This window comes from Nuphar pumila, chromosome 14 (assembly GCF_984573655.1).
Source record: "Nuphar pumila chromosome 14, dmNupPumi1.hap1.1, whole genome shotgun sequence".
NCBI classification, from domain to species: Eukaryota; Viridiplantae; Streptophyta; class Magnoliopsida; order Nymphaeales; family Nymphaeaceae; genus Nuphar; species Nuphar pumila.
In genome coordinates, this window is record NC_143262.1 from 16,721,725 (window position 1) to 16,747,093 (window position 25,369).

Sequence of the window (25,369 nt, forward strand, 5' to 3'; positions counted from 1 at the left end):
GAACCAAAAAAGAAAATCATTTTGGGTCTTCCACATGAATCCTTCTCCTCCAATCATTTCTATCCAATGCCATGTCCTCGGTGAGGTTCAAAGCATTCATATCCTTTCCTATCACCTCCATCCATGTCTTCCTAGGCCTACCCCGACCTCTTTTAACTAATATATTTTCCCATTTCTCCATCCTTCTAATTGGAGCATCATTAGGCCTTCGCCGAATATGTCCAAACCACCGTAAACGATTCTCTCTCAACCTATTCATCCAATGCATCAAAATGTTCCAATTTGTTGGGATCAAATTGCTCTTTATGCCTCCATGATGATAACTTTTCCATTTTCCTAAAACGATAACATGAAAAAATTATAATTAGTTGGGTTTTGTATGATATAAAAAAACTTTAAATAAACACATAAAAATGATAAATAAACTTTAGAATTTTATGTACCTCTGCTTCAACTGTAAGTTGTAGTGAACGTAAATGAGGTCATTGAACATTTTGTGCTCCAATCTATTTCTTTTTTTTTATGAATTTGCTCGAAGACTATCCAGTTTCTCTCACATCCACTTGCACTACACGTTTAGTTAAGAATGCGAATAACAAAAGCTCACAAATTTAGAACATTACTTTTGAACCTTGTCCACCACATGTTTGAAAAAATAAGAAAATGAGAAATCAATAAGACAATAACATATACAATCATACAAAACATCATCACAAAATAATAATATGAAATTAAAATTGAATTAGACAAAATAAATTACCTGGATGCATCGTTGCATAGTTTCACACTGTTGCAGGTCTCTCCATCATACAATGCATTATTATAAATTTCTATTTATTTATGAATTTGATCTTCAATGCAATATTTAGGGATCAACCTTTCGATACAATCCAAAAGTCCTTTGTTGACTTCCCTGTTTATTTTAAACGTAGGAGAGTATCTAAATGCATGATTTAAATAATATGCTGCAACATGAAGAGATCAATGAAGTTGCCAGTCTACCTATAATCAATGATGTTTCATATAGACATGTATAAACTATTTTTTTCTATTCAAATTATCTCTAATGCCCTCTTTTGCCTTATTCATGGCCTCATAGAGATAACCCATAGCCTATGTCACAGGTACTCGGCATAAAGGCCACCACACCCGAGTCGACGCGACATGGGTACGGGTGCGGCACCTGGTGCAGTCAATGTGACCTTGGGTGTGGGTTGACCACACCCAAGGTTATTTTTATTTAAAATAGACTCAGTCAACTTTGACTGAGTCCATTTTAGTCCATTAAAAAAAGAAAGGAGCTCGACCGTAACTCGAGAATGGGGTACCTTGAGCCCCTCCAAGGGGTACCTCGAAAAGGTGCTTCACGCAGGAAATTTAAAATTATTTAAAGTTTTGTCCTAGTTACAAGGCTTTGAAACATTGTGCATTAAATGCTCTGAGCTACATACATTCTTTTACTGTTTTTATAAAGCTTTGTCATAAAAAGCTGATCCATGTATATTCTTTTATACTTTTTACAGAGCTTTGTCATAAATGCATTAATAAGAAAAGTGAAAACTGCATTGAAATGAATTTCTGTATTAAATGGGGAGAACTGAGTAGGTCGGATTCTGTATTAAATAGGGAGAATCGAGTAGGTCGTATTTTTATATTAAATGCATTAATAAAAAAAGTGAAAATTGCATTCGAATGGACTTTTGTATTAAATGTATATAAATCCAAATCTAATTAAGCAATACCCAATTAGGTCAGATTTTGTAATGCTTAGATCCGAACCGAATTTGAAATTGTGTTGTCTTCAAAATTCTTCACAAAAAGTCCTTAGTCTCATGAACAACACTGGTTTCTGGCTTTCCAGCATGAAATTGTGCTTTAATTGCAACATTAGGTTTTGATTTTTTTATTTTTTATGGTAAAAAACATATTTTTTCATTGGGAGCTTGCTTTATGGATAAGTTATATATTGTAATATCGTGTGTTTTTCCATAGTTTTAAATTCTGAATTTTTGAAAATTTGGCTGAGTGTTTTATAAAGTTGATAAAAATCATAGAAATTATTCTCAATTATAGGTGACGTCAGTTGGGTTTGGGCGTGGCCCAGGGCCCACTGACAAGAATAATATTTGTAAAACTTTTCGTTTTTAACCTTTAAAATTAATTGAAAATTGAGCAAAATTTAGAGGCGAAAATCAGGTAAGTATACCATTAGATACATCTCATAAATTTGAGATTATTGGTATTTCATTTTTTTGAAATCGGGTGAAGGTTGGCCTAAAAATCACGTTTTTAAAAAATGACCTGCCTCTATTTTCACCATTTTCTGGATTGAATTGGATCGGATCTGATATGTTTGATCCAAGTTGATATTGGATCTGGACTCAATCCAGGACCCATATTAACTAAGATCCGGTCTAGGTTCGATCCATATGGATTTTGGATATGGATTTCGATCTTGGATCCAGATCCGAAATCCAAGTACAACCAATTTAAAATTTTAAAATCAATTTAAAGGTTAAATTAAGAGAGAATTATGCTATGAGAGGACTTTCAGAGGGAGGCGACACCCTCTGAAATATTCTAAAAACTAATAATTTAATATTAAATAATTAATAAAAATATTAATTAATTAAATTTCAAAATTTTTTTATTGGATAAGGTGGAGTTCTACATAGAGTAGGACTCTATCTAGATAGGTGTTCTAGATAGAATCTCAAATTAGTTAATAATAAAAAATAAAATAAAATATAAGAGATAATAAGAGGATAAGTAGTAGTTAAAGAGAAATAGAGTTCTACGTTGTGTAGAACTCTATCCTCTATAGAAAGGACTCTAGAGGGGATGTCTTCATCTCTCTAGAAGACACAAAAAAATTATATAAGGGTTTAACTCGTCTCTCTCTCTCTACATTTTGTTTTCTAGAGAGAGAGAGAGAGGGAGAGATAGGGAAGGAAAAAGGGAAAAGAAAGAAAGAGAGGAAAGGAGGAGGAAGAAGAAGAAGAGGAAGTAGAGAAAGGATCCATCTCTCGTGCCAATCGTTCGTCGATTCTTCGATCTTTTTTCACTTTCTAACCAAGGCATTTTTAATAGATGCAATTGCTATGAGTGTCCTAACACTAGTCCTTCTAGCTACCGGGGCAAAAGTTTCTTCATAGTCAATTTCATATTCTTGAGAGTACCTCTGACCACTAATCTAGTTTTATATCTTTCTAAAGTCAATTCACTCTTGATTTTAACCTTAAAAACCCATCTACTTATAGATTTCTTCTCTATAGGTAATGAAGATATTTCCCATGTTTTAGCCCTTTCAAGGGCTTTAAGTTCTATATTCATTGCTTCAACCTATTCTGAAAGATTTTTGGCTTCATTATAATGCGATGGTTCATGATAGGAATATAAAGCTATTAGACATGTTCTATAATTTGGTGACAATGTATCATAAGATACAAACCTGCTTGGTGGGTTGAAGACACAGTTGAATCTTCTAAGAGCAGTTTCTTCTAAAGACGAATTTTGTGAATATTTTTCTAAAGCATTTAGAGGATTCCTTTACTCACACTGGGTATATATTTGTATGGGTTCATCAACAATATCATCATTTCTTATAGATGATTCCTCGTTCTCATCATTTGAATGCACATTATCATCACCATTTTCATTATCATTCAAGGAATCATCACAAGAAGTCAACTCTTCTTGTGGCAAGAGGTCAAATAGAAAAATATAATCTACTTCATTATTTTCTTTGGTTTTCTCAAAACCATTTTCATTTTCCAAAAAGGTTACATCTTTAGAAACATATAATTTGTTATTCTTAAAGTCAAAACATTTATATCCTTTTTGGTTTTCTCTATAACCCACGAATACGTATTCAATGGCTTTTGGAGACAATTTATCTCTTCCACGTAAGAGTGCAAAACACTTACAACCAAAATTTTTCAATCGCTTGAAATCGGGTGTTCTTTCAAATAATTTTCATAAGGAGATATATTTTTTAAGGAAAATGAGGTCATTCTATTTATCATATACGTCGATGTTAGAGTGACCTCGGCTCAAAAACTTTTTGGAATATCTTTAGAAATAAGTAGTGTCCTAGTGATTTCTATAATATGCCTATGTTTTCTTTCGGCTAATCCGTTTTGTTGGAGAGTTCTAAGACATGACTTTTGGTGACAAATTCCATTTTGATCTAAATAGTTTTGAAACTCATTTGATAAATATTTATCTCCCGAATCATATCTAAGAATAGAAATATTGCTTTGAAATTGATTTTTGACAATCATACAATTTTTTTTAAAGAAAGAGAACACATCAGATTTGAAGTTAAGGAATTAGATCCACACATATCTAGTGAAATCATTTATAAAAATAACATAATATAAATATGCTCCTTTTGCTATAATGAGAAAAGGTCCTCAAACATCCGGATGCACTAATTCGAAAGGTCTCTTAGAGACAAAAGTTCTATTAGGAAAATGAATGGATTTCATCTTTTCAAAGATACAATCTTGGCAAATTAAATTTTTTTCGTTACAAATTTTTTTCCAAAAGGAAAAAAATACATCTTTATTTTGGATGTCCAAGTCTTTTATGCCAAGTTTCAATATCCTTATTTTGGACATAATTCTAAAAACAATTTGGTGAAAGATTTAGATAATTCATGAAGTAGAGATCTCATCTCCTATGACCTTGCCCAATCTGCTTTCCGGACCGAAGATCCTGCACAGAGCAATCCTTAGATGAGAAGGAGATTTCATATCCATGATCGAAAATTTGAAAAACAGAAAAGAGGTTTAAATTTAGTTGTGGAACAAACCTAAATTTTGGTACACAAAAATTTTGAAATGAGTCTAATGTTCCAATACTTTTAATTTGCAAAGATGTTCTATCAGCAGTAAAAACATAGGTAGTTTTTAAACTAGTGCATAAATCAGATAGACCATTCTCATGAGATGTCATATGAAAGGAGGCTTCTGAATCAAGGGTCCAAGAAGACATACCTGAAGGAGAAGATGAGGCTAGCACGACACCCGAAATAGATGAAAATTTGAGTAATTATTAGAGTGCCTTCGATAGTTGAGCAAGTGAAGAAGAATCTCTTCCCTTACTCGGTTCATCATTTTTTGGTGTAGATTCTTTAATGGAAGCCACCTTGTTCTTTGGAGAGTCATTTCACTTGGGACAATTAGATGTGCCCCGATTCATGGCAATGATAACAAATAGCCTTTTTATAGTTACCATTATAGCTATTTTGTTTTCCATAGTGTGGAGGCTTGTAGGATTTCACATGATTGTCGAGTTTAGAAACGACCAATACTTTATCTCCTCATACCAAGACGAGTTTCCTTTTAGCATATTTCGGCAACGACATCTTCCAAAGGAAGAGATTTAGATTGATGGAGGAAAAAAAATCGTACTTGTTCAAATTCGGGCTTAAGCCCTTGTAAAAATTGGAAAAAATGCTTTTTTTTTATTTGTTCCCTTCTTAGCTCAACATCCTCACTAACAATTCATTTGGGTTTAAGAAGAGATAACTCATCCCATAGAGGACCAAGAGTACTAAAGTAGTCACGGAGATTCATGTCTCCTTGTTTGATGGTACATATTTTTTTTTGAAGAAAAATTTGCCTTGCAAGGTCTTTTGGGGTATACATACCCTTCAGAAAGAACCATGCCTCATTAACTTTGCATAACTTAACAATGTTGGCACATATTTTGAGGTCAACATTGTTTATAAATCATACACAAATTTTTGCATGTTTGCTTTCCCAATCCTCTACTTTGGATTGATGATTTCAATGTCTCTGATTCGATCATCTCCTTCCAATGTTTTTTCTTGATTTGCTTCCAACTTAGTGAGTTTGTGTTGAGACTCCGGAATAGAACCCATCACGTATCCCTAAAGCTTCTTGCCTTTAGGTTATTTTCTATAGCAGATGCCCACATCATGTAATTGGAACCCTTTAATTTTAAGGAGAGATATATTTTTTGTTCTTTCTTCATTTTGACTTAATAGAAGAAGGAAGAGAGAATATGGAAGACTACAAAAAGAACTCCTCCACCTTAAGTTCCTGAAGCACCACCAACCCACGAACACTTTCTCAAAGGACCAAGAACACTATGACTGTAATACCATGTAACGATGTAAGCGGAATTACAAGAACAAAGTGCAAAGCCACATACGAGTCTAGGAGTAGACAATACAAAGGCACGACACAAGCACAAAAGTGCAAAAGCACAAGTCCACTATGGGACAATACAAAGTGCCAACAAAGGGCAACACAAACAAGTAAAAGAATAAGTGGTTTATTGATAATATGCTTGAAAAAGCATTGAGAGAATAAGGGGGAGATAACCCCTATTTATACAAAAAAAAGGAGAGGGAGTGACCTTGGGGAGCTCCCAATTGGAGTCCCCAATGGTCACACTCCCTAATTATAAAAAAGGGAAAAATAAAAAGAAAGTAATAAAAAAAGAAAACTACTATTTTTAATAAAGGAGGAGGGTTGCGGTAGGCCAGTGACAGCCAACATAAAGATTAGTCATACCCTATGAATATGAACCAATATGATAATTTCGTTGGGCCGTTCCCTAGTGAGCGACACACTGTACTCTATAGGCCCGGAGGCAGTGATAAATGGGCAAGGGTTGCTAGGTCGTCGCTCGGAAGCGACGCGTCACACCGACGCCCGAGTGTGGTGTCAAATAGGCAAGGGTTCCCTCACTTTGTTGGACGGGTGAGGGTAAAAAAGTTAGTCCAAGACCATAAAATTAGGTTAGCCACTTGGAACATAGGGTCTTTAACTGGTAAGTTGGTAGAGTTAGTAGATGTTATGTGTAGGAAAAAGATTGATATTTTATGTCTACAAGAGACCAAATGGGTAGGTGAGAAGGCAAAAGTGATAGAACCTTGGGGATATAAGATTTGGTATACAGGAATAAATAGAAATAGGAATGGAGTAGGGATTGTTATGAGTCGTGAGTTTATAGATAATGTAGTTGAGGTCCGTAGGAAGGGTGATAGGATTTTACTTATTAAATTAGTATTAAGTACGGATATTATTAGTATTATTAGTGTTTATGCACCTCAAGTAGATTTAGATGATTCAATTAAACGTCAATTCTGGGAAGATTTAGATGTAGTACAAGGGATATCGTATGGAGAAAATCTTTTCATCGGCGATGACCTTAATGGACATGTAGGCATTAGTAGGGATGAATTTGAGAGTATCCATGGAGGCTATGGTATAGGAGAAAGAAATGAAAGTGGAGAAAGGATTTTAGATTTTGGTTTGTCCTATGATATGATCTTAGCAAACACTTGGTTTAGGAAGAGGGAGTCTCACCTAGTAACATTTAAAAGTGGGGTTAATACGAGTCAGATAGATTTTTTCCTACTTAGAAAGAGAGATAGAGGTTGTTGCATCGATTGTAAGGTTATATCAGGAGAAAGTGTAGCTACACATCATAGACTCTTAATTTTAGATCTTAGAATTAGACAATGCCGTAAAAGGGATAGACAGGATAGATCCTAGAATTAAGTGGTGGGCATTGTAAGGAGCTAAACAAAGAATGTTTGTAGAGCAGGTAGTTAAGGAAGCTGATTGGTGTCTCGAGGAGGATTCAAAATCAATGTGGAATAAGATAACGAGTGGCATGAAAAAGGTGGTTAAGGAGGTATTGGGTGAGTCTAAAGGCGGTGCACCGTTAGGTAAGGATACATCATGGTGGAACGAGGATGTCAAATTAGCTATTAAGGTTAAAATAGAGTGTTATAGAAATCTAAGTAAGAGTCGTGATAATGAGAGTTTAGAGAAGTATATGATAGTAAAGAAGGAAACTAAAAAAATAGTTCGAAACACGAAGGATAAGGTATATAAAGAGGTTTATGACAAGTTGGATACCAAAGAGGGTGAGAAGGATATTTATAGGCTTGCAAAGATGAGAGATAAGAAATCAAGGGATCTGGGTATGGTTAGATGTATCAAAGATGAAACACAAAAGGTTTTAGTCAAAGATGAGGAGATTAAGGAGAGATGGAAAGATTATTTTGATAAGCTATTTAGTGGAAGTCATGCTCAAGATCCTGGAAACTTGTCCATTCCTTTTCATGAGATGAATCGTGACTTCATGCGCAAGATTTAAAAGAAAGAAATTGCAGAGACTTTGAAGAAAATGAAATCAAGAAGGGCAATTGGCCCAGATGGTATACCTATCGAGGCTTGAAAATGCTTGGGAGAGAAAGGTTTAGAATGGTAGACAAATCTTTTTAACAAGATTTGGCGGACAAATAAGATGCTTAACGAGTGGAGGAAGAGTACTTTGGTGCCTCTATATAAGAATAATGGTGACATATAAGATTGCACAAACTATCGTGGTATAAAACTCATGAGTCATACTATGAAACTTACTTTGGGAGAGGGTGATTGAGCATAGGTTGAGGAAGGTTGTCATGATATCGGAGAATCAATTTGGTTTTATGCCTGGAAGATCAACTATGAAAGCTATACATCTTCTTAGACAAATTATTGAGAGATATAGAGAGGAACAAAGATTTACATACGGTTTTTATTGATTTAGAGAAGACATACGATAGAGTACCTAGAGATGTTCTATGGTGGACAATGATGAAGAAAGGTGTTTCTCTCAAGTACATTAGTATAATTAAAGATATGTATGAAGGAGTAGTAACCAATGTCCGCACTTGTGGAGTGGTGACAAACAATTTTCCTATAACAGTTGGGTTACAACAAGGATCTACATTTAGCCCTTTCCTATTTGCTATAGTGATGAATGAGCTTACGAGATCAATTCAAGAAAATGTGCCGTGGTGTATGTTGTTTGATGATGATATTGTTTTGATTGATGAGTCTAGAGCTGGGGTTAATGCTAAGTTAGAATTATGAAGACAAACATTGGAAGCAAGAGGTTTTAAGTTGAGTAAGAGTAAGACAAAATATATAGAATGTCGGTTTAGTAAGCAACGAAGTAGTGATGGGAGTGTAGTGAAGCTTGGTGAGCAAGAAATACCGGTGGATGATTGTTTCAAATATTTGGGATCTATCATTCAAAAGTATGGAGAAATTTATGGAGATGTAAAACATAGGATAAAGGTTGGGTGAATGAAATGGAAAAGTGCAACTGGAGTGTTGTGCGATCATAGAATGCCATTGCGGTTGAAGGAAAAGTTTTATAGGATGACAATTAGGCCCGCTTTACTATATGGTACGGAATGTTGGGCTGCCAAGAGACATCATATTCAAAAAATGAGTGTAGCTGAGATGCGTATGCTTAGATGGATGTGTGGAAATACAATAAAAGATAAGATTCAGAACGAGGAGATATGTAAGAAGGTAGGCGTTGCACCCATTGAAAATAAGATGAGAGAGGATCGTTTACGGTGGTTTGGACATATTCAGCGAAGGCCTAATGATGCTCCAGTTAGAAGGATGGAGAAATGTGAAAATATATTAGTTAAAAGAGGTTGGGGTAGGCCTAGGAAGACTTGGATGGAGATGATAGGAAAGGATATGGAACCTCACCGAGGACATGGCATTGGATAGAAATGATTGGAGGAGAAGGATTCATGTGGAAGACCCAGAATGATTTTCTTTGTTGGTTCATATCGCCGACCCCAATTGTTTTGGGATGAAGGTGTAGTTGTTGTACTTGTTTTAATAAAGAATATTTATTACATATGAAAAGACAAAAATGCCCCTATAGGGCATTTAACTATTACAAGACCAAAATATAAATATATATATACATATACACATGTTTTAACAATCCCTAGGCGCATGAATACCCCTCTAATAGCCTCTACACAAATGAGGAAGTCAGCCCTCAAGAGGTCTTTATAATTCAAAAAATAAAAAATATGATTCAGCCCTTTTTAAATTGCGCCAAAGGTGTATCGTACGATACAACCTATATTGTACGCTACAATATGGTAGAATACAGGGCTGTATCATATGATACACCCGATATGGATACAATACACACTCGTATTGCGATATGAGTGTGTATCATATCGATTTTGCCAATCGTTACAATGCGTATCGTATGATACAATACAATACTTACAACATTGCACATAATACATCTGCTTGGGCCTTGAGATCCCTTACTCTTTAAATTTTCTTGAATATAGATTTGGGTGACGGGCCTGGTCCCTATCGTGTGTTTTGGGAGTAGACCAACTGATGGCTCCAATAAAAACCCATAAAACAAAGCAAGCAATTGTTTAATTACCTTTGCTGTTGAGAGTCCAATGCACCTCGTTGTTCCTACCCTTGAGTGGGTTAACAACATGACATGTGTCTTATTAACTCCAGAGATTATTTTATTGGTGCTTTGACTTAAAGACCTAGAATTGGCTCGAATGCATGTTGAGTAGTTTTAAAGTAAAATTGTATAAAATCACAATAGGCTAAGTCTATCAAAATTTCAAGTAGGAATTGCAGCCTATGTCACATGGATACAGATCCGAGAGCGGAACACGATGTGGATACACTTGGTACAATATGCTAATTTTAAAAAATTAGGACACGGGGACAAATAAAATAATCTCTGGAAATAAATGTAATGTACACAAATAAATGTATGTGTGTTTGTATATAAAACAAGTCTAAATCACTATAATTAGCAACAGAAAATAATAAAACCAAGTTGAAAATTTGAAATTGCCATGTAATTTTATTGATGACAAATTTTAAAATATAAACAACTCAAGTGAATACAAAATAAGTAAATAAGATCATAAAAGAAAATAAATGAAGTTAATGATACAATGTTGACTGTGTGAGAAACTGGTTTGCCTATCGTGTTGTATCTGTGAAGTATCTGTGTGTCGCATTGTGTCGGTACTGTCATCTATGGAGAAGTAATCTGAAGTGAAGTTTGATTTTTAGTACTTGATGCCAAGAGTTATGCATCATATCTTGAGTTGTCCGTTTAAGGCTAACTAGATAGCTACTTCTGAAGGAGTGGTACCCTTGGGATGCAAGAATAAAATCAATTTCATTTTGACATATTCTGGACTTATCAATTGGACAATCTTGCTGCATTTTTTGGTTATCTTATGTTGCAGTAGAGGTTTGTGTTGCTTAATTATATTATTAGCTTTGTTCTCTATAAATTTCTTCAACATGTTTTTTGTACTTGAAATGTAGTTCTCTTTTCCTGGACACCTTCTAGTACTTGTTTGGTGTCTTTATAATTTACAGCAAAAAATTCGATCATTTCCTATGTTACATAGGTTTTGTGTTTCTAGTTCTTAGTGTGTACTATTATTGTACTCATTAAGAATTAATAATAATTAATAATAATTAATAAATATTATTGTTTCTTAAAATTTACACAGGTGGCTGATGATTCAACATTATATGGTTGCTGTGTCTTAGTTGAAGAAATTGTCCAGAAGCCTTCAGGTCTGATCTCCTTGGGATCAGATGAACATTATTTCTGTTCATCTTCGGGACGTCATATTTTAACCACACCTCGTTGTTACTGCATTTTGTCCAGACTTCCTTTCTTTGATTTGCATTTTGGAGTATTGAAAAGGTGAAATATCTTTTTATATTCACACAGTAAAAATTGCATAAATTAATTATTTTCTTTCTGAATGCTTCAATTTTGGTATGAAAATGCCTTGTACTTGCTTACACATGAAATCAGTTGTTTTATTTTTGTATTTAACATTCATTTTGAGCGATCATGTAAAATTCATGCATAACCCACATCATAATTGCAAGAAAATAATACTGTATTGTAATGTATCGTAAAAAATTATAAATTTGCATAAACTTAAAAAATTAAAATATTGGAAAAAAATCACATAATGGTGATTATGAATGAAGCTAAATAGCCAACAAGTATACAACCAAGTAGATTCAATAGCCACGACTATAAATAACTAAAATGCAGTCTTAAGTATTATCATTCAAGCCGATCTGCAGCTTTTTGCATGGTATTCTTGAAATATTCTTGTTTGACTTGGCTTGGAACCCAAGCTTTTATTAATAGGAACCAGAAAATGTTGTTTTATTATGACTTTTCCTTCACTGTGGTGTTAGATCACTATGCATTACATCTGGTTGAGTAAATGTACCATGGTTAATGTTTCTTTTACAATTTCTGCTCCCGAAGTTCCTCAAATGTGCTCTAATTTTATCTAGAAGATGGTAAGTTTACCAAGGCTTCAACCTTTGGTCACCTTGAAAGCTATTATCTTGCTTCAACAAATAATCAACCTGTACTATGATTTGACTTTCTTTTTCCTTTTATTGTTTCTTTTCACTTATCAGGAAGTGTTCACTGAAAATTTGTAGTTTTCCACCATGTTGCCAGAGTAGATGTCGATTATGCATGTTTAGCTTTTAGAAATCAGTACATGACTCTTAGATTCATTATTTTATTTCTATATTTTTTCGTACATAGATTCATTACTTTATTTTTATATTTTTTCGCTGCATCCTCATTGGCACTTTTTGGTTTCAAATAGCATTTTCATTGAGGAAAGGTTGGAGCGGCTCACCAAAGGCATTGATATGCTCAATTTGGTTTCAGCTGAAACACAAACCGAGGAAGGAAATAAAGTGGACAATTGCTTGCCTGAAAATGCTGAAGATCTAAACAAATATGCTGAAAATGATGAAGTAAATGTTGAAGTTTCTGTCTCTGAAGAAATTGTTGGTAGTGGAGGGTTCTTCGCGCATCATGCTTTGGGGAAGGAAATCCATGCTTCAAAACCTGGCATCAATTGTCAATCTGTTAGAGAAAATTCTGACATGGAAAGTGCCCAAGAGGTTTATGGCATGTCATATGAGTTTGAGACACAGAGTTCCAGTGGCCACAACCTATCTTTGGACAGAAGTATCCGGAGTAAAGGAATGACCGCAAAACACTTGCCTGGGTCAGTTTCACCTATTTCACGATACCATGCATGTGAAAGCTCTGACTCATGTGCAAGGTACCTGCCAATGTTTCTTCTTTCATTTTTCAATAAAGCTTTACATAACAGATTTGTGAACTTGTTAACCTTGTGTTCAGAGATTAAGAGATACTCATTTTATATTTAATTACATTAAGTTGCTATTTTGTAGGGGTTACATTAATGTTTTTGACAAACTAGATTTTGTACTGTCAAAATTTCAGTCTCACTCCAAATATTGGTTGCCAGGATATCTGCTTTCATGTGTTACTATTTGGAAATATCATGACGTCCATTAGATATTCTATTTTAATTTAGAGAAAGAAAAATCTTTAAGAGCATATAAAAAACACATACTTCAAAGAAAAAAGGTGAACCTTGGACTTTCAATCTGAACATGTTTATAAGTTTTTTCTCTTTCTAAGGCCAAAGTTAAATGTTGAGTAAGGAGGAGAGGGCGGTGATTCTGAAGAAGATGATTCATCATTTTACTATTGTTTTCATCATGATTGATGAATATAGATAGATTAGGATGTTTTCAATTTTTATTTTGTTATGTAATATGTGACTCTTTAATAGTATAGATAATCAGTCTGCCCATATGGCCGGACTCTATAAGATAATTCAAATGGTAAGATAAAGTTTACATTATATGCATTTATCATGATTGTAAGTAAAAATAATGTTTTGAGAAACATAGTCATATTGATATTTTAAAAAAATTCTAAAATAGTTTTATTTTATGACTATTAGAAAAGGGGAGAAAAACGTTTTGGAGAGAAAGAGAGAGAGTAGCTCATTAATGTTTGAAAAAATTACAATGTGCCATGTCACACTTCCTTTTTTATGAAAACTCTATGCAAATGCCCATACAAATTTTTAATTACATTCTCAACTTACATGACAAGAATGCCAATTAAGAAAAAGTTATAAAGCATTTAATTTTTTGCACATGATACCCTTGCTTCTACTTTTATTGTAAAACCTGAAAAAAAACTTGGATTCGGGTCGGATTTGGACCCCGACACGACCCAGACCCAACGGAGGCACCGCCTCCCTCGCACCGTCTAAAAATAGCGAGGCAGGGGAGGGGTTTCAAATAGAAACCCCTTTCCCCTCTCGCTCTCTCGTCTCTCTGCACTCTCTCTCGCCCCCGACTCTTTCTCTCGTCGGCTCGTCGAAGACCTCCCGACTACCCACCGCCTCTCCCACTCTCCTTGCTTTTGCCGAGCAGCGGCCTTCGACGACACACGCACGTTGGCGACCTCCAGTTTCGCACCCTTTTTCCTCTTTTTTTCTTTTCTCTCCCTCTTTCTCTACGTTCGCTGGAAGGCCGACAGGAGGCTAGTGGCCCCTGTCGTGCCTTCCCCTACCTCTCTCTCGCTCTGCTACTCCTTTGACAGGCAGGGGGCTTTGCCCCTTGCCTTTGCTTCCATTTTCCACAGGGAGGGTCGAGCCTCTTCCCTGTTTCTCGGTACCTCGAACATCAGGGGAGGGGGTCGAGCCCCTCCCTGCTCCCTGTTACGGCAGGGGAGGGGGTCAAGCCCCTCCCTGCTCCCTTTGACGGCAGGGGAGGGGGGGGGGTTGAGCCCCTCCCTGCTCCCCTTTTTCCGGCAGGGGAGGGGTCGAGCCCCCTCCCTGCCCCCTCTTCTCTGGCGTCAGGCAGGGGCTTCGCCCCCTGCCTGTTTGCGTGTTCGACAGGCAGGGGCTAAGCCTCTGCCTCTTTCCGTATTCGGCAGGCAGGGGCGAAGCCTCCTGCCTTCACCTTTATGTCTAGCGGGCAAGGGCCTCACTCCTGCCTTCTTGCTCTTCCGGCAGGCAGGGCGAAGCCCCGACCTCCCTCATTGCCTTCATCAGGCAGGTGTGTAGCCCCCTGCCTTCCCGTGGTTGCTGACAGCAGGGGCTTGCAGCCTCTGCCCCTGCTTCTTTCGCGTTCAACAGGTTCATAGGGGCACGCTGCCCCTGCCTCTGCTTCCTTCACGTCAGGTCAGCGGCAGTGCTCCTGATCTTCTATTTTTGGTGTTAGCTTGCTAAGACTGCTGCTTTTGCAGCTTGTACGACTAATCCCGCTCGCGCTCCGCTACCCGAGCCGTTAATCGCTTATACACGCAGACGCCAACAAGCTCGCAAACCCCCGAGGTAGGGAAAGATTGCATGAAAGACTTGGACAATTGAATTGAGTTCAATTAACTAAAAAAGACAAATAAATAAATAAATAAATAAATATATATATATATATATATACATATATATATATATATATATATATATATATATATATATATATATATATATACACGAGTACACATTTAACTCAAGGACGTGATTTCGTGATCCTTGTCATTTACTTTCTGTTATGTCTTTACTTTGCCCTCGCGCTTTGTGCTCAGGCTCCTGCTTTTGCAAATGTTTCGTTATTGCCTTACCATTGCAGATGACGTTCAGGTTTTCGCTCATTGCATGTGCTATTAAAGGCATCCTCGTGGAGGATGCAAGAGACATTTACCACTTTTCTTCTTGCGACAAGAGTTAAGTCGGGAGCTTAACGATACATTTTCGTCTAAGGAGAGGGATCCCTAGTAGGGATCCTGGCTTTTCGAGTGAGCAGTCCTGCAAAGTAGACTTAAGAATTTAGGGAGCTGCACAAAAGCATCAAAGACTGCCCAAATCAAAGTATTTGGAAGGATGCGATTGGCTGATTCTGTTCGTCTATTCGACATATCTCGGGTAACCCCGAATTTGGGCTTGAGTGAACTTCTTAGTGGGGGTTTTGTTGAGAAACCCGTATCTCGTCTATCGAGGCTGGTATCGAGTTATGCGAGGCATGTAGATACCCCGATAGTGGACGAGATTATAGAAAATCTCATGCCAAATGTTGGCACAAGTTGTTGGTCCTTTCAAAGGATAAAAAATGTTAAAAGTAAAGTTTGAGAAACATTACATCTTTGCGAAACACTTTTGTTGAGGTTCCTATTGAGGAACTATACCCCTTTCATCCTAGAGTACTTGTAGTTGTGTACTACACGCTAGTACTGCGATGATCGGATGAGACGGTCATGCGACCTCGAAAAGTGCTAAATGCACAATGCTGTAAACACATAAAAATTAAATCGACTTCACAGGTAAGATACTTATTTCGTCAAAAGACCAGAGCATATAGAATGAGTCGTCAATTAACTTACCCCTGACGCACTCATTCACTTCTTGTAGTTTGTCAAGGGAGAGGACGGAGCGGTACACACTCCAATGGACAGGTTGTTAACAACCACCCTACGGGCAAAGATCCGACCTCCGCAGTCATTGGAGTTAGGGCAAGGGACTATCAGACATTATTCTAAGTGGTAGATCCCATGGACTTCTGCAGAAGTTGGATGCATCCGTTGCTAAGTACCTGCCTTTGGGGAATCCTCTCTCGATTAAAGCCATCTCCTTAGGAGCAGACTCAACTAGCTATTCGGGTTATTGAAAATACATAGAATAACAGACTTTCTACGATTTGTCTGTGCGTACCCGCAGACCAGTAATATCGAAAAATAAAGTCTGTTCACACTGGTTGATGGGTCATAAGACTTGCTTGTTGCGTGGTAGTTCATAGCTTACGATTAAATGAATCGTCGTGCTGCGTTTGACAGTTGCACTGCTTACTTGCTTTGAACTGCTTACCTACTTTGAACTGCTTACCTGTTTGAAACGACTTACCTGTTTAATTGCATATCTGCTTTAAACTGCTTAGCATGCTGAATTAAATGCTCTTAATTCAGTTTCCTGTAGTCTCTCTTGTGCACCTACTAGTTTTTCGCGAAACTAACCCATTCTATGGGTACAAATGATGATTAGGTACACCACAGGCAATGACGCGATTGCGAGATGGCTTCAAGATTTCTTCTTCTTGCTCTTAGCTCGTGTCCTGGATGTTTTTGGGTTTTGTAACGGATTTTTCTTTGGATATCCGAATTTTGTACTATTTGGGAACTTCTTTTAATGAAAGTGGCATTTCCAAGTATTTTGCAAGTAACATGGGTTGTGAGTTTTGGTTCTTTTAGCTAACGGGCTCAAAATTGTTAGTTTGCCTTTCTAAATTCAACAAAAGAATTATCTTCCGCTGATTTCATAAACAAACTCTATAAGGAAAGAGATTTTCTTCTAGTCTCTTGCCTGTTTTCTGAAAGGTTCGAAAGTTTGAAATTTTGAGGCGTTACATTTATAATATTTAGGAAACAATTGTGTATTTAACTTTTATTAGTTGTTAGCACTAGCAGTGTTTTCAATTTCGTTTTGAACATGTTATTTGTCCATGTATTTGTTTAATTATTTATAATGATTATATTAATATTGATTTTTTTCTATTGCATTCTATGTTTTTTTTTTTAAATTTACTGTTTTTTGGACATTTTTTCGTTTTTCATATTTTTACATTTTTTTGTGATTTTTAAATTGAGTTTTTCTCAGTATTTTACGATATGATATGGTATGATACACCCATATCTCTGGCCCTTAGCATATGGATTCCGATACGATAATTACAACATTGGTAGATGCCTTTATCTGCTTGAAAGAGGGTGGAAGAGTGTGTGTGGGTTTGGGGGGGGGAGGGATTTGTACAATTGTGGTTAAATTGTCTTTGTGCATTGTAATACTATATTTATCTGTGCATTTCCAGTGGGTATCTTCATAGTTTTTAAAGTGCCTAGTCCTTAGGATGCAAATTAAAAACTGATCAGGTAAACTTTAGAGTGTTCTCGCTTATTTATTGTCTTTTCTTCTTTGGTGTTCGTTTCTCTTTTATGGTTCTTCATTGCATGCTTAATTAGTTATGGGATTGGATGCATTCAATAATAAAAAAGAAGTTAAGGACCCTTTATTGAGAAAGCCCTTTCAAACACTAAATGCAGCCAAAGTTAGCGATGAAAATTTTGTGATAGAAACCAGGGAACTTTGAGTCTTTCAAAAGGTTGTTGAAACTTGAAAGTTTTTTGTTAAATCTAAAACATGTTCACAATGCAATTCTTGGTAGGATACAAGTTAAAAATTATTCTAAATGCCTGCAGTAAATTTTATCTTTATTGGTATTTTAGTTTGTTCCCTTGTCATATAGGCTACTGTCATGATTTTAGTCGTCTATGTAGTAATCTTAGTTGGATGTTTTTGAACTCTGTTATTGGCTTATTTTCAAGATTATACAATCAAATTTGTAAAAGTAATCTTCAACCTCATGCAGTTTTCAAGATTCTCCAAGTGAAGATGGAAACTTCAGGAGTGATATAGATGGTACAGAGATGGAAGAATCTTCTTCCTCTGGACATGAAGATTCTAGCAATCATGCTGACATACTTGAGTGGGCTAAGGTTAGTTGAGCTGCCACAGTTTTCCCTTAATCATTGTCATGTTGTAGAAACGAGTGCAAAATTTGCAATGTATATTTTTTGATGGATGATGGAATCTTATCCTTTGCCAACATTTTATTTGTTCTTTCAGGCAAACAACCATGGGTGTTTGCAAATAGTTTGTGAATATTATCGGTTATGTTGCCCTGAACGTGGGTCATCAATAATTTTCCACCCTTTGGAGCATCTACATTCCTTAAAATTTCACAGACCAGTGGAACCCGTACTACATGTTGCTGGATCGACTATCAGCTTGAAATCCTGTAGAACAAGTTTTGAGGTTAATGAGGTGGTTGTCTTAATGCACTCAGTCTCACAGTTGGAGTTTTGATCTGGCACATGTCCTTGTTAACATGTTACTGATCAATGTTTTTCTTGGTCTCCAGGCGTATAGTGCACTTTTGTCAGAGGAAGAGGCAATGGCTTTATCTGTATGGACTGTTGCATGCATGTGTGGTAACTTACGTCTTGACCATGTAAGTTTCTGCTCCATGGATGGGGATAATGTATTGGCACAGTTCTGTAGGTTTGAATATGGAAAATTAATGCATTAGTTGTTGCCTGAATTCTTTAATAAATGTCTGGGTTAATCTGGATAACCAAATCTATAATCCTCTAAAGACAGGTTAAACTTCAAATTTAACAAAATAAAACAGTTCTGCAATAACCATTGTTCTAGGGTGTCGGCCTAGGGTTTGAGATGCCTAAAGAAAGCAATGTAATTGGATGTAGTATACGCTCTCCAGGTCAGGCATGACCCCTTGAGATGTCCAATGGCTGAAATTTATACTGGTTACACTAGCTATATCTAATACCAAAGTGGGCAATTTTTCCTGTCCCATACCTTCACTACGTGACTATATTAATACCTGAAAGCAACAGAGAAGTAACACTTCTCATTATCACGGAGAGGATTTTTGACTGAGAAAGGAGTTGTGGGGATTCACTTTAGGAATTCCTTATAGACATACTTTTATCGAGCTCTAGAGGAGAGACGATAAAATAGATTTTCTCTCTTCATTAGTTCTTACATGTTAATACATTTTATTTATAGGTATGAGATGTCAAAAAAAAGGAAAAAAATGCAGTATTTACAAAGAAATTAAAGAATGACTGAATAAACAAAATTCCCTAACAAAGATGAACTTATTTACATCTTAAACAAAGTATACAATCTTAACACTCTCTCAAACTCACAGTTGAATACCTGAGAGTTTGCTAAACAAGAAATGAAATCGTGGAGATGAAAGAGAGTGATGTGCTTTTGAAGGTTGAGTTAGTATTACACCCATATTCAGTAATATCATTTTTAGTCAAACTATTTTATTATAGTAGTAGCCATAGCTCTAGATTCTGCTTCAGCAGATAGAAGTGAGACCTATTGTTTCTTGCATCATCAAGAGATGAGAGAATCATCTAGAAACATACAATGGCCAATAGTAGAAAGTCTATATGCCGTGTCATCACTATAATGAGCATCATAAATTTTTATGGTGAAGGAAACGGGGAAAGTTTCTTACGAACAAAATGTTTAATATGTCATATAACATTAGTAATGTTTAATATACCATATAATACGAAGTCCAACACTCATATGAACAGTGGTAGGGGCATGCTGAAATTGTTTGACCACATGCATGTCACCGAGCTATGTTTAGTCGAGTGATGGTCAAATAGGAAAATGCCCATGATGACTGACAATATGGAGTAGGGTCATTAAGTAAGACAACATCTAAGGCTCTCATCTTTCCATTTACAATTTTAGGAGTGTTGGACTTGTCATATGATATTCCAGATCTTGAGACTATACCAGCTGCAAATTCATTTGTGACAAGAAATATCCACATATGATAAAGATACCTCTATTCCAAGGAAGTATTGGAGAAAATCTAGATGTATAATTTTAAATTGAATTTAAAAGTATTGCAAATTGTTTTACTAGTGCATGTTTATGTTTAATTACTCATAATGCATATATTCATGTTCTTTTTTTATTGCATTCTATGATTTTTCTGATTTTTTGTGTATTTTTTTTTCAGTTTTTTTTTGTGATTTTTAATTTATAACATTGGTGTCAACAATATGTCGATATTTTTCTTTCTACTGCTCCACCATATTGAGCAATGTTTGGGTAAGATTTCTGATGTATAAGGCCATTAAACTTAAGAATGTCCTAAAAGCAATTAACATATCTCTCTTCTTAAATTAAAACGTAGAGTCGAAATATTTGTTATAAATTGCTTATTGAGCACAAAATAAATGAAAACATAAAATATGTTTGATATGTTTCCCTATAAATATGATGAAGTATGTGTAGAAAAGTCATCTACAAATATCACTAATAAGTAAAACCAAGGTTGCCAGACTAGGAAGCGAAAGTGAAAAACGATACTGGAAGCGGAAGCAAGAAGCGATGCATTTTAAAATGTATAAGAAGCAGGAAGCAATGACTAAAAAAAATAATATATGAATTGAAATGGAATGCAAATAAAAACTAAAATAAAAGTGACTTCTTGAATTTCATTATTTTTAGTATAAGAATTAAATTTTTAGCAAAATCTAAAAATAATATTGCCAATTTAGAGAAAGCACATGGAAGTAAGTGAGAAGCCTGAGAGGAAACACATAAAAAACATGAAAAATAGAGTGATAGAATATATAAGAAGAATAGATGAAGTGTGGAATACATAGGAGAAACGTGAAATAATTGAGATTCTCATCAAGTTTTGGAAGCGAGGAGTATCGCTCTTTTGAAGCGAGTTTTCGGGAAGCGAATTTCCCACATATCTAAAAAACTTACGCTAACTCTGAGTAAAACCACCTTTTGAGGTAGTGGGAGTTGGTTCCATAGTTGTCAAAAGCTGTGCCTAGGTTCTGCCTAGGCTGGCTAGGCCTAGGGCCATTGCCTAGGCTTATGGGTCTAGGCAGTAGGGCCTTGTATTTTTTACCTAGGTTGTCATGCTTAAGCTGCAGGGACATAGTTGTCATGTTTTTTTTAATTTTTTTTTATTTCTTTTTCTTCTTCCTCCCGCCTCAGAAGCTTTCTTTTTTTATTCTCTCATTTTTTTTCTTTTCTTTTTTACCTTATTTTTCTTCTTCTTCCTCCTCCTTTCACCCCTCTCCTTAGTTGTCAAAGGCGGAGCCTAGCCGAGGTAGTCTCTCTGTCTGATGCACAGATTCACACATATATATATATATATATATATGTTTTTTGCGTAATTATATATAATTATATATATTAAACATATATTATAAATTTATAATATTATGTGTTTATATTATATATAATTATTTATATATACATATATGTGTACTTAATTCATATATAATCTATAAGCGTATGAGTTATCTATTTGACTGTTTTCATGTAATATAATTGTTTTATAGTGTTCGACAACATGTTATTATTTGTCTATTGCTTATTGTTGATTGATTTTATGTTGTATACATGTTTGTTATTAATTTTAGTAGTTAGTTTACATATTTTGCATTTTATTTATTTATTTATTTAGGGTACCGTCTAGTCTCCCTAGGCCTCACCTAATCTTTTTAGGGGTCCGCCTAGCGCCTTTGACAATTAAGGTGTTAGAAAATCACATATATATACGTATATACTTGAATATATATATATATATATATATGTATATATATACTCTTCGTAATACAAGAGTATGTATATGTATAAATATATGTATATAAATATGTATATAAATATGTATATAAATATGTATTTAAAGTATATACATATGTGACTATGCCATAGGGATTCAGCCAGACAGGTTCCGCACCTGCGTCGATGCGACGCAACGCGGTTGCGGCACCCAGTGCGGTCAACACACCCAGGGTCATTTTGGTCCATTTTTTGGATTTTTTTAGAAATTTGCCCTATGAAATGGGCTGCGAAATAAAAAAAAATTTCTGTGTGTGTGTGGGGGGGGCTGCCCCTTTATAACCCCCCGCGCCGGGGGGAGCCCCCTTCTATATATATATTTATATTTATATTTTTGCCGCACCCCCGCACCCAAGGTTTTTGAAAGTGCCGCACCCCCACACCCGCACCCATGTGACATAGATATGTGATATTTTTTGTAATATGTATTTTTTATTTTTCCTATTTTTTGTCTTTTTCTCTTTTTATTCATAGAGTCAATAGTCAAATGTTGACTAGTTGAACAACCGTTGGGCTGTTCCCAAAGGCTCTAATTAGAGTCATTGGGAGTAGCCCACTGGCTATTACTTCCCTTTGTAATCTATAAATAAGGGATTGTTGTCCTTATTGTATTTTATCTTTCAAGTAAGTTTCTCTCTCAATAATATTCCCTTAGTGCACTTTTTGATATTTGTGCCTTAGAGTACTTTGTGTTATTCTTGCCTAACACATTTGATGAGTGAATGTTCTTGTCAAGTTTTTTATAAACTTGATTATTTGTGAGGTTCTTCACATGGTATCAGAGGTTGGTTTGTAATCACTCTTAAAGGCTTCCTTGTAAAGCTTACATTGGTGGGCTGCCTCGTGAAGCGTGGTAGCAATCCTTCCTTGGTTGTGGTTCTCTTCTTGTCTTTGTTCATCACGGGCGAATTCTTCCTACACAATACAAGCAACTCCAACTTTATTCCGCTATTTAAGCTTGATGGAAGAAATTACATCATTTGGGCGAGACATTTGGAGACATTCATAAAAGGTCAAGGTTTGTGGGGATACGTGAGGTACTATTCTTGAACCCACTCCTAAAATTACAATATGTGAAAATAGTGTCGAGACAAGTCTTGAAGAAAAGGACAAAGCAATGAAAGAATATTACAAAAAATTAGATGAATGGGATATGAAAAATGTCAAGATTCTTTTATGGATGCTAAGTGGAGTTGAGACAAAAATTGCTTCAAATCTTGTGTTACAAAAAGGCAAATGAAGCATGGGAATATCTTAGAGGCATGTTTACCGAAAAAGATATGATGGCTTATAAGTATTATCTCCAAGAAAAGGCTAGAAATATTAAACATGAAGATAAAAATGCAAGAGATTAATTTATGGAGTTATCATCCGTTTGGACTCAACTTGATCAATTTGAACCCAAATGGGAAGATAAGTGTATTGAGATTCAGAGAGTTCTAAGTTGAAGAAGATAGACTCTTTGCTTTTCTTTATGGATCGAGACCCGAGTTTGAACAAACTAGAGCTTTCTTACTATCATGCTCATCGCCTCCTCCTATTCATGAGATTCTCACTAAACTTAGTGGAGAAGAGACTAGGCTAATCATGCGTAAGAATGATAGTGTGCTTACTACTTCTAGCAATGGTCAAGAAGAGGATTGCACACTTGCCGCATCCAAACCGGGACACTATATCAAGCCATATAGACCTTCTCATTTTAGTAAGAATAGAGGAGAATAAAAAATAATCTGTCATAACTGTCATGAGCCCGACCATATTAGGCCTCAATGTCCTAGATTCAAAAAGGACTATAGACCTTAAGAAAAGTGAGTTGTCGTGGCCCCATCGAAACTGTTAAAGAAGACGTGATATGGTTCTAGATTTACGTCTAGTCCAAATCCATACTTTATGTTTAGTATTTCTAATTTGCACATGTGCACATGTTTGTATTCTGTATTTATAATCAAGGACATTATCGTCCATAGTATTTGTAAAACACTGTATATAAACACAACCTTTCTAGGTCACGATAATGACCTTTTCTGTGCAACAACCTCTTGTCTTTCTCTATCTCTTTCTTTGCTGAAGGTGGACTGGCTGGAAATACAAATTCCAACATGGTATTAGAGCAGGTTGAACCGATCCACGCTCACTAAGACTGCTGCATTGCATCTTGGTTTTCTACAACAAAAGTTTTGTTTTCTCCATCTCACTGTTGTTGGGTCGATTATTTTTTTTTCACAAAAGATGTCTTTTCTTTTGGAATCACGTAATCCATTGTTCTGAAATACTGGGCGTCATAAGGACCTGTGCTGTGGTTCTGGTACATAACCAGAACTAATATTTCAAAAAAAAAGGATACACATCACGAGATCCATAATCAAAACACATCGAAAAGTTTGCAATCCATAATTGAAAAATATGGATTTCTCCTCTACTCATTCTGGTCTTTCCTCTAGCTTTTTGAGTTAACTTGTCTCTGAAAAACTCAACCATTCAAATTTCTTGATCTGGAAAAGATAAATAATTCCCTTCATACGAAGCCAAGATCTTTCTGGGCATCTAGATGGATCAACTTCAGCCCCGCTTCAATTTATCACGCAGGAAATACAGGATGATAAAGGGGTTGTCTCATCTCGAATTATTCAAAATCCTGACTTCACGGCTTGGATGAAAAGAGACCAAGCACTAGTCGCGTACATCACTTCTACTTTATCACAGGAAATACTTATTGCAATTCCAGATGATTGTTTAGCCGCTGAACTATGGAATATGTTGGCTCAAACCTATTCTCAAATTTCTGAAGCAAAAGTTTTGTATCTCAAGCGAGAATTTCAGTCATTAAAGAAGGGAACCATGTCTGTTATGGAATATCTAAACAAGGTAAAAAGCATCATAGATCAGTTGGCTCTTGTTGGATATGCGATCTCTGAGAGAGATAAGGTGCAACAAGTTTTAAGCGGACTGGGAGCAGACTATCATGTTCTTGTCACGTCTCTCACATGCTTGCCTGTTTTACCCAGTTTTGAAGACTTACATGCTAAACTTTTACATTATGACATCAGTTTGAAGAACCTTTCTGATGATGATGGTGGGCGACGATATGGTGGACAAGGGGGATGTGGGTTGCTTCCTACCCCAAACATGCCTCCTAATGCTCATGCAGGAAATACAAGAAATATTCCCACATGCTTCCTCTGTAATAAAAGGGGGCACATTAAAGCTGACTGTTGGTTCAACCCTCAGAACAAAGGCAAGAATTCTATCATTTAGTCAAAAGGCAGACTGATGGAAGTAAATCTAGTGGAGATGCGCAACAACTTTTATTGGCAGCTAAACTCTCAAACTTATCTCCTTATTTCGATAACGACAGTATTGTCACTGGAGATGTAACTCCTCATT

General features: G+C 35.9%; 1 protein-coding gene across 11 annotated transcripts in view; it reads left to right on the forward strand.

Annotated features, from left to right (window-relative positions):
* The window catches only part of LOC149816510 (DENN (AEX-3) domain-containing protein), a 106,723-nt gene that overhangs the window by 35,660 nt on the left and 45,694 nt on the right, over positions 1–25,369 (forward strand). For all 11 annotated transcript variants that reach the window (XR_016427612.1, XR_016427611.1, XM_089987182.1 and 8 more), the window contains exons 7-11: positions 11,363–11,562; positions 12,503–12,970; positions 18,150–18,276; positions 18,407–18,604; positions 18,702–18,791. Coding sequence is in view for 9 of the 11 variants with exons in the window: in XM_089987182.1 (XP_089843308.1) it covers positions 11,363–11,562; positions 12,503–12,970; positions 18,150–18,276; positions 18,407–18,604; positions 18,702–18,791 (1,083 nt within the window). In the remaining 2 variants the exon portion in view is untranslated. The remainder of the gene's footprint in view (positions 1–11,362; positions 11,563–12,502; positions 12,971–18,149; positions 18,277–18,406; positions 18,605–18,701; positions 18,792–25,369) is intronic.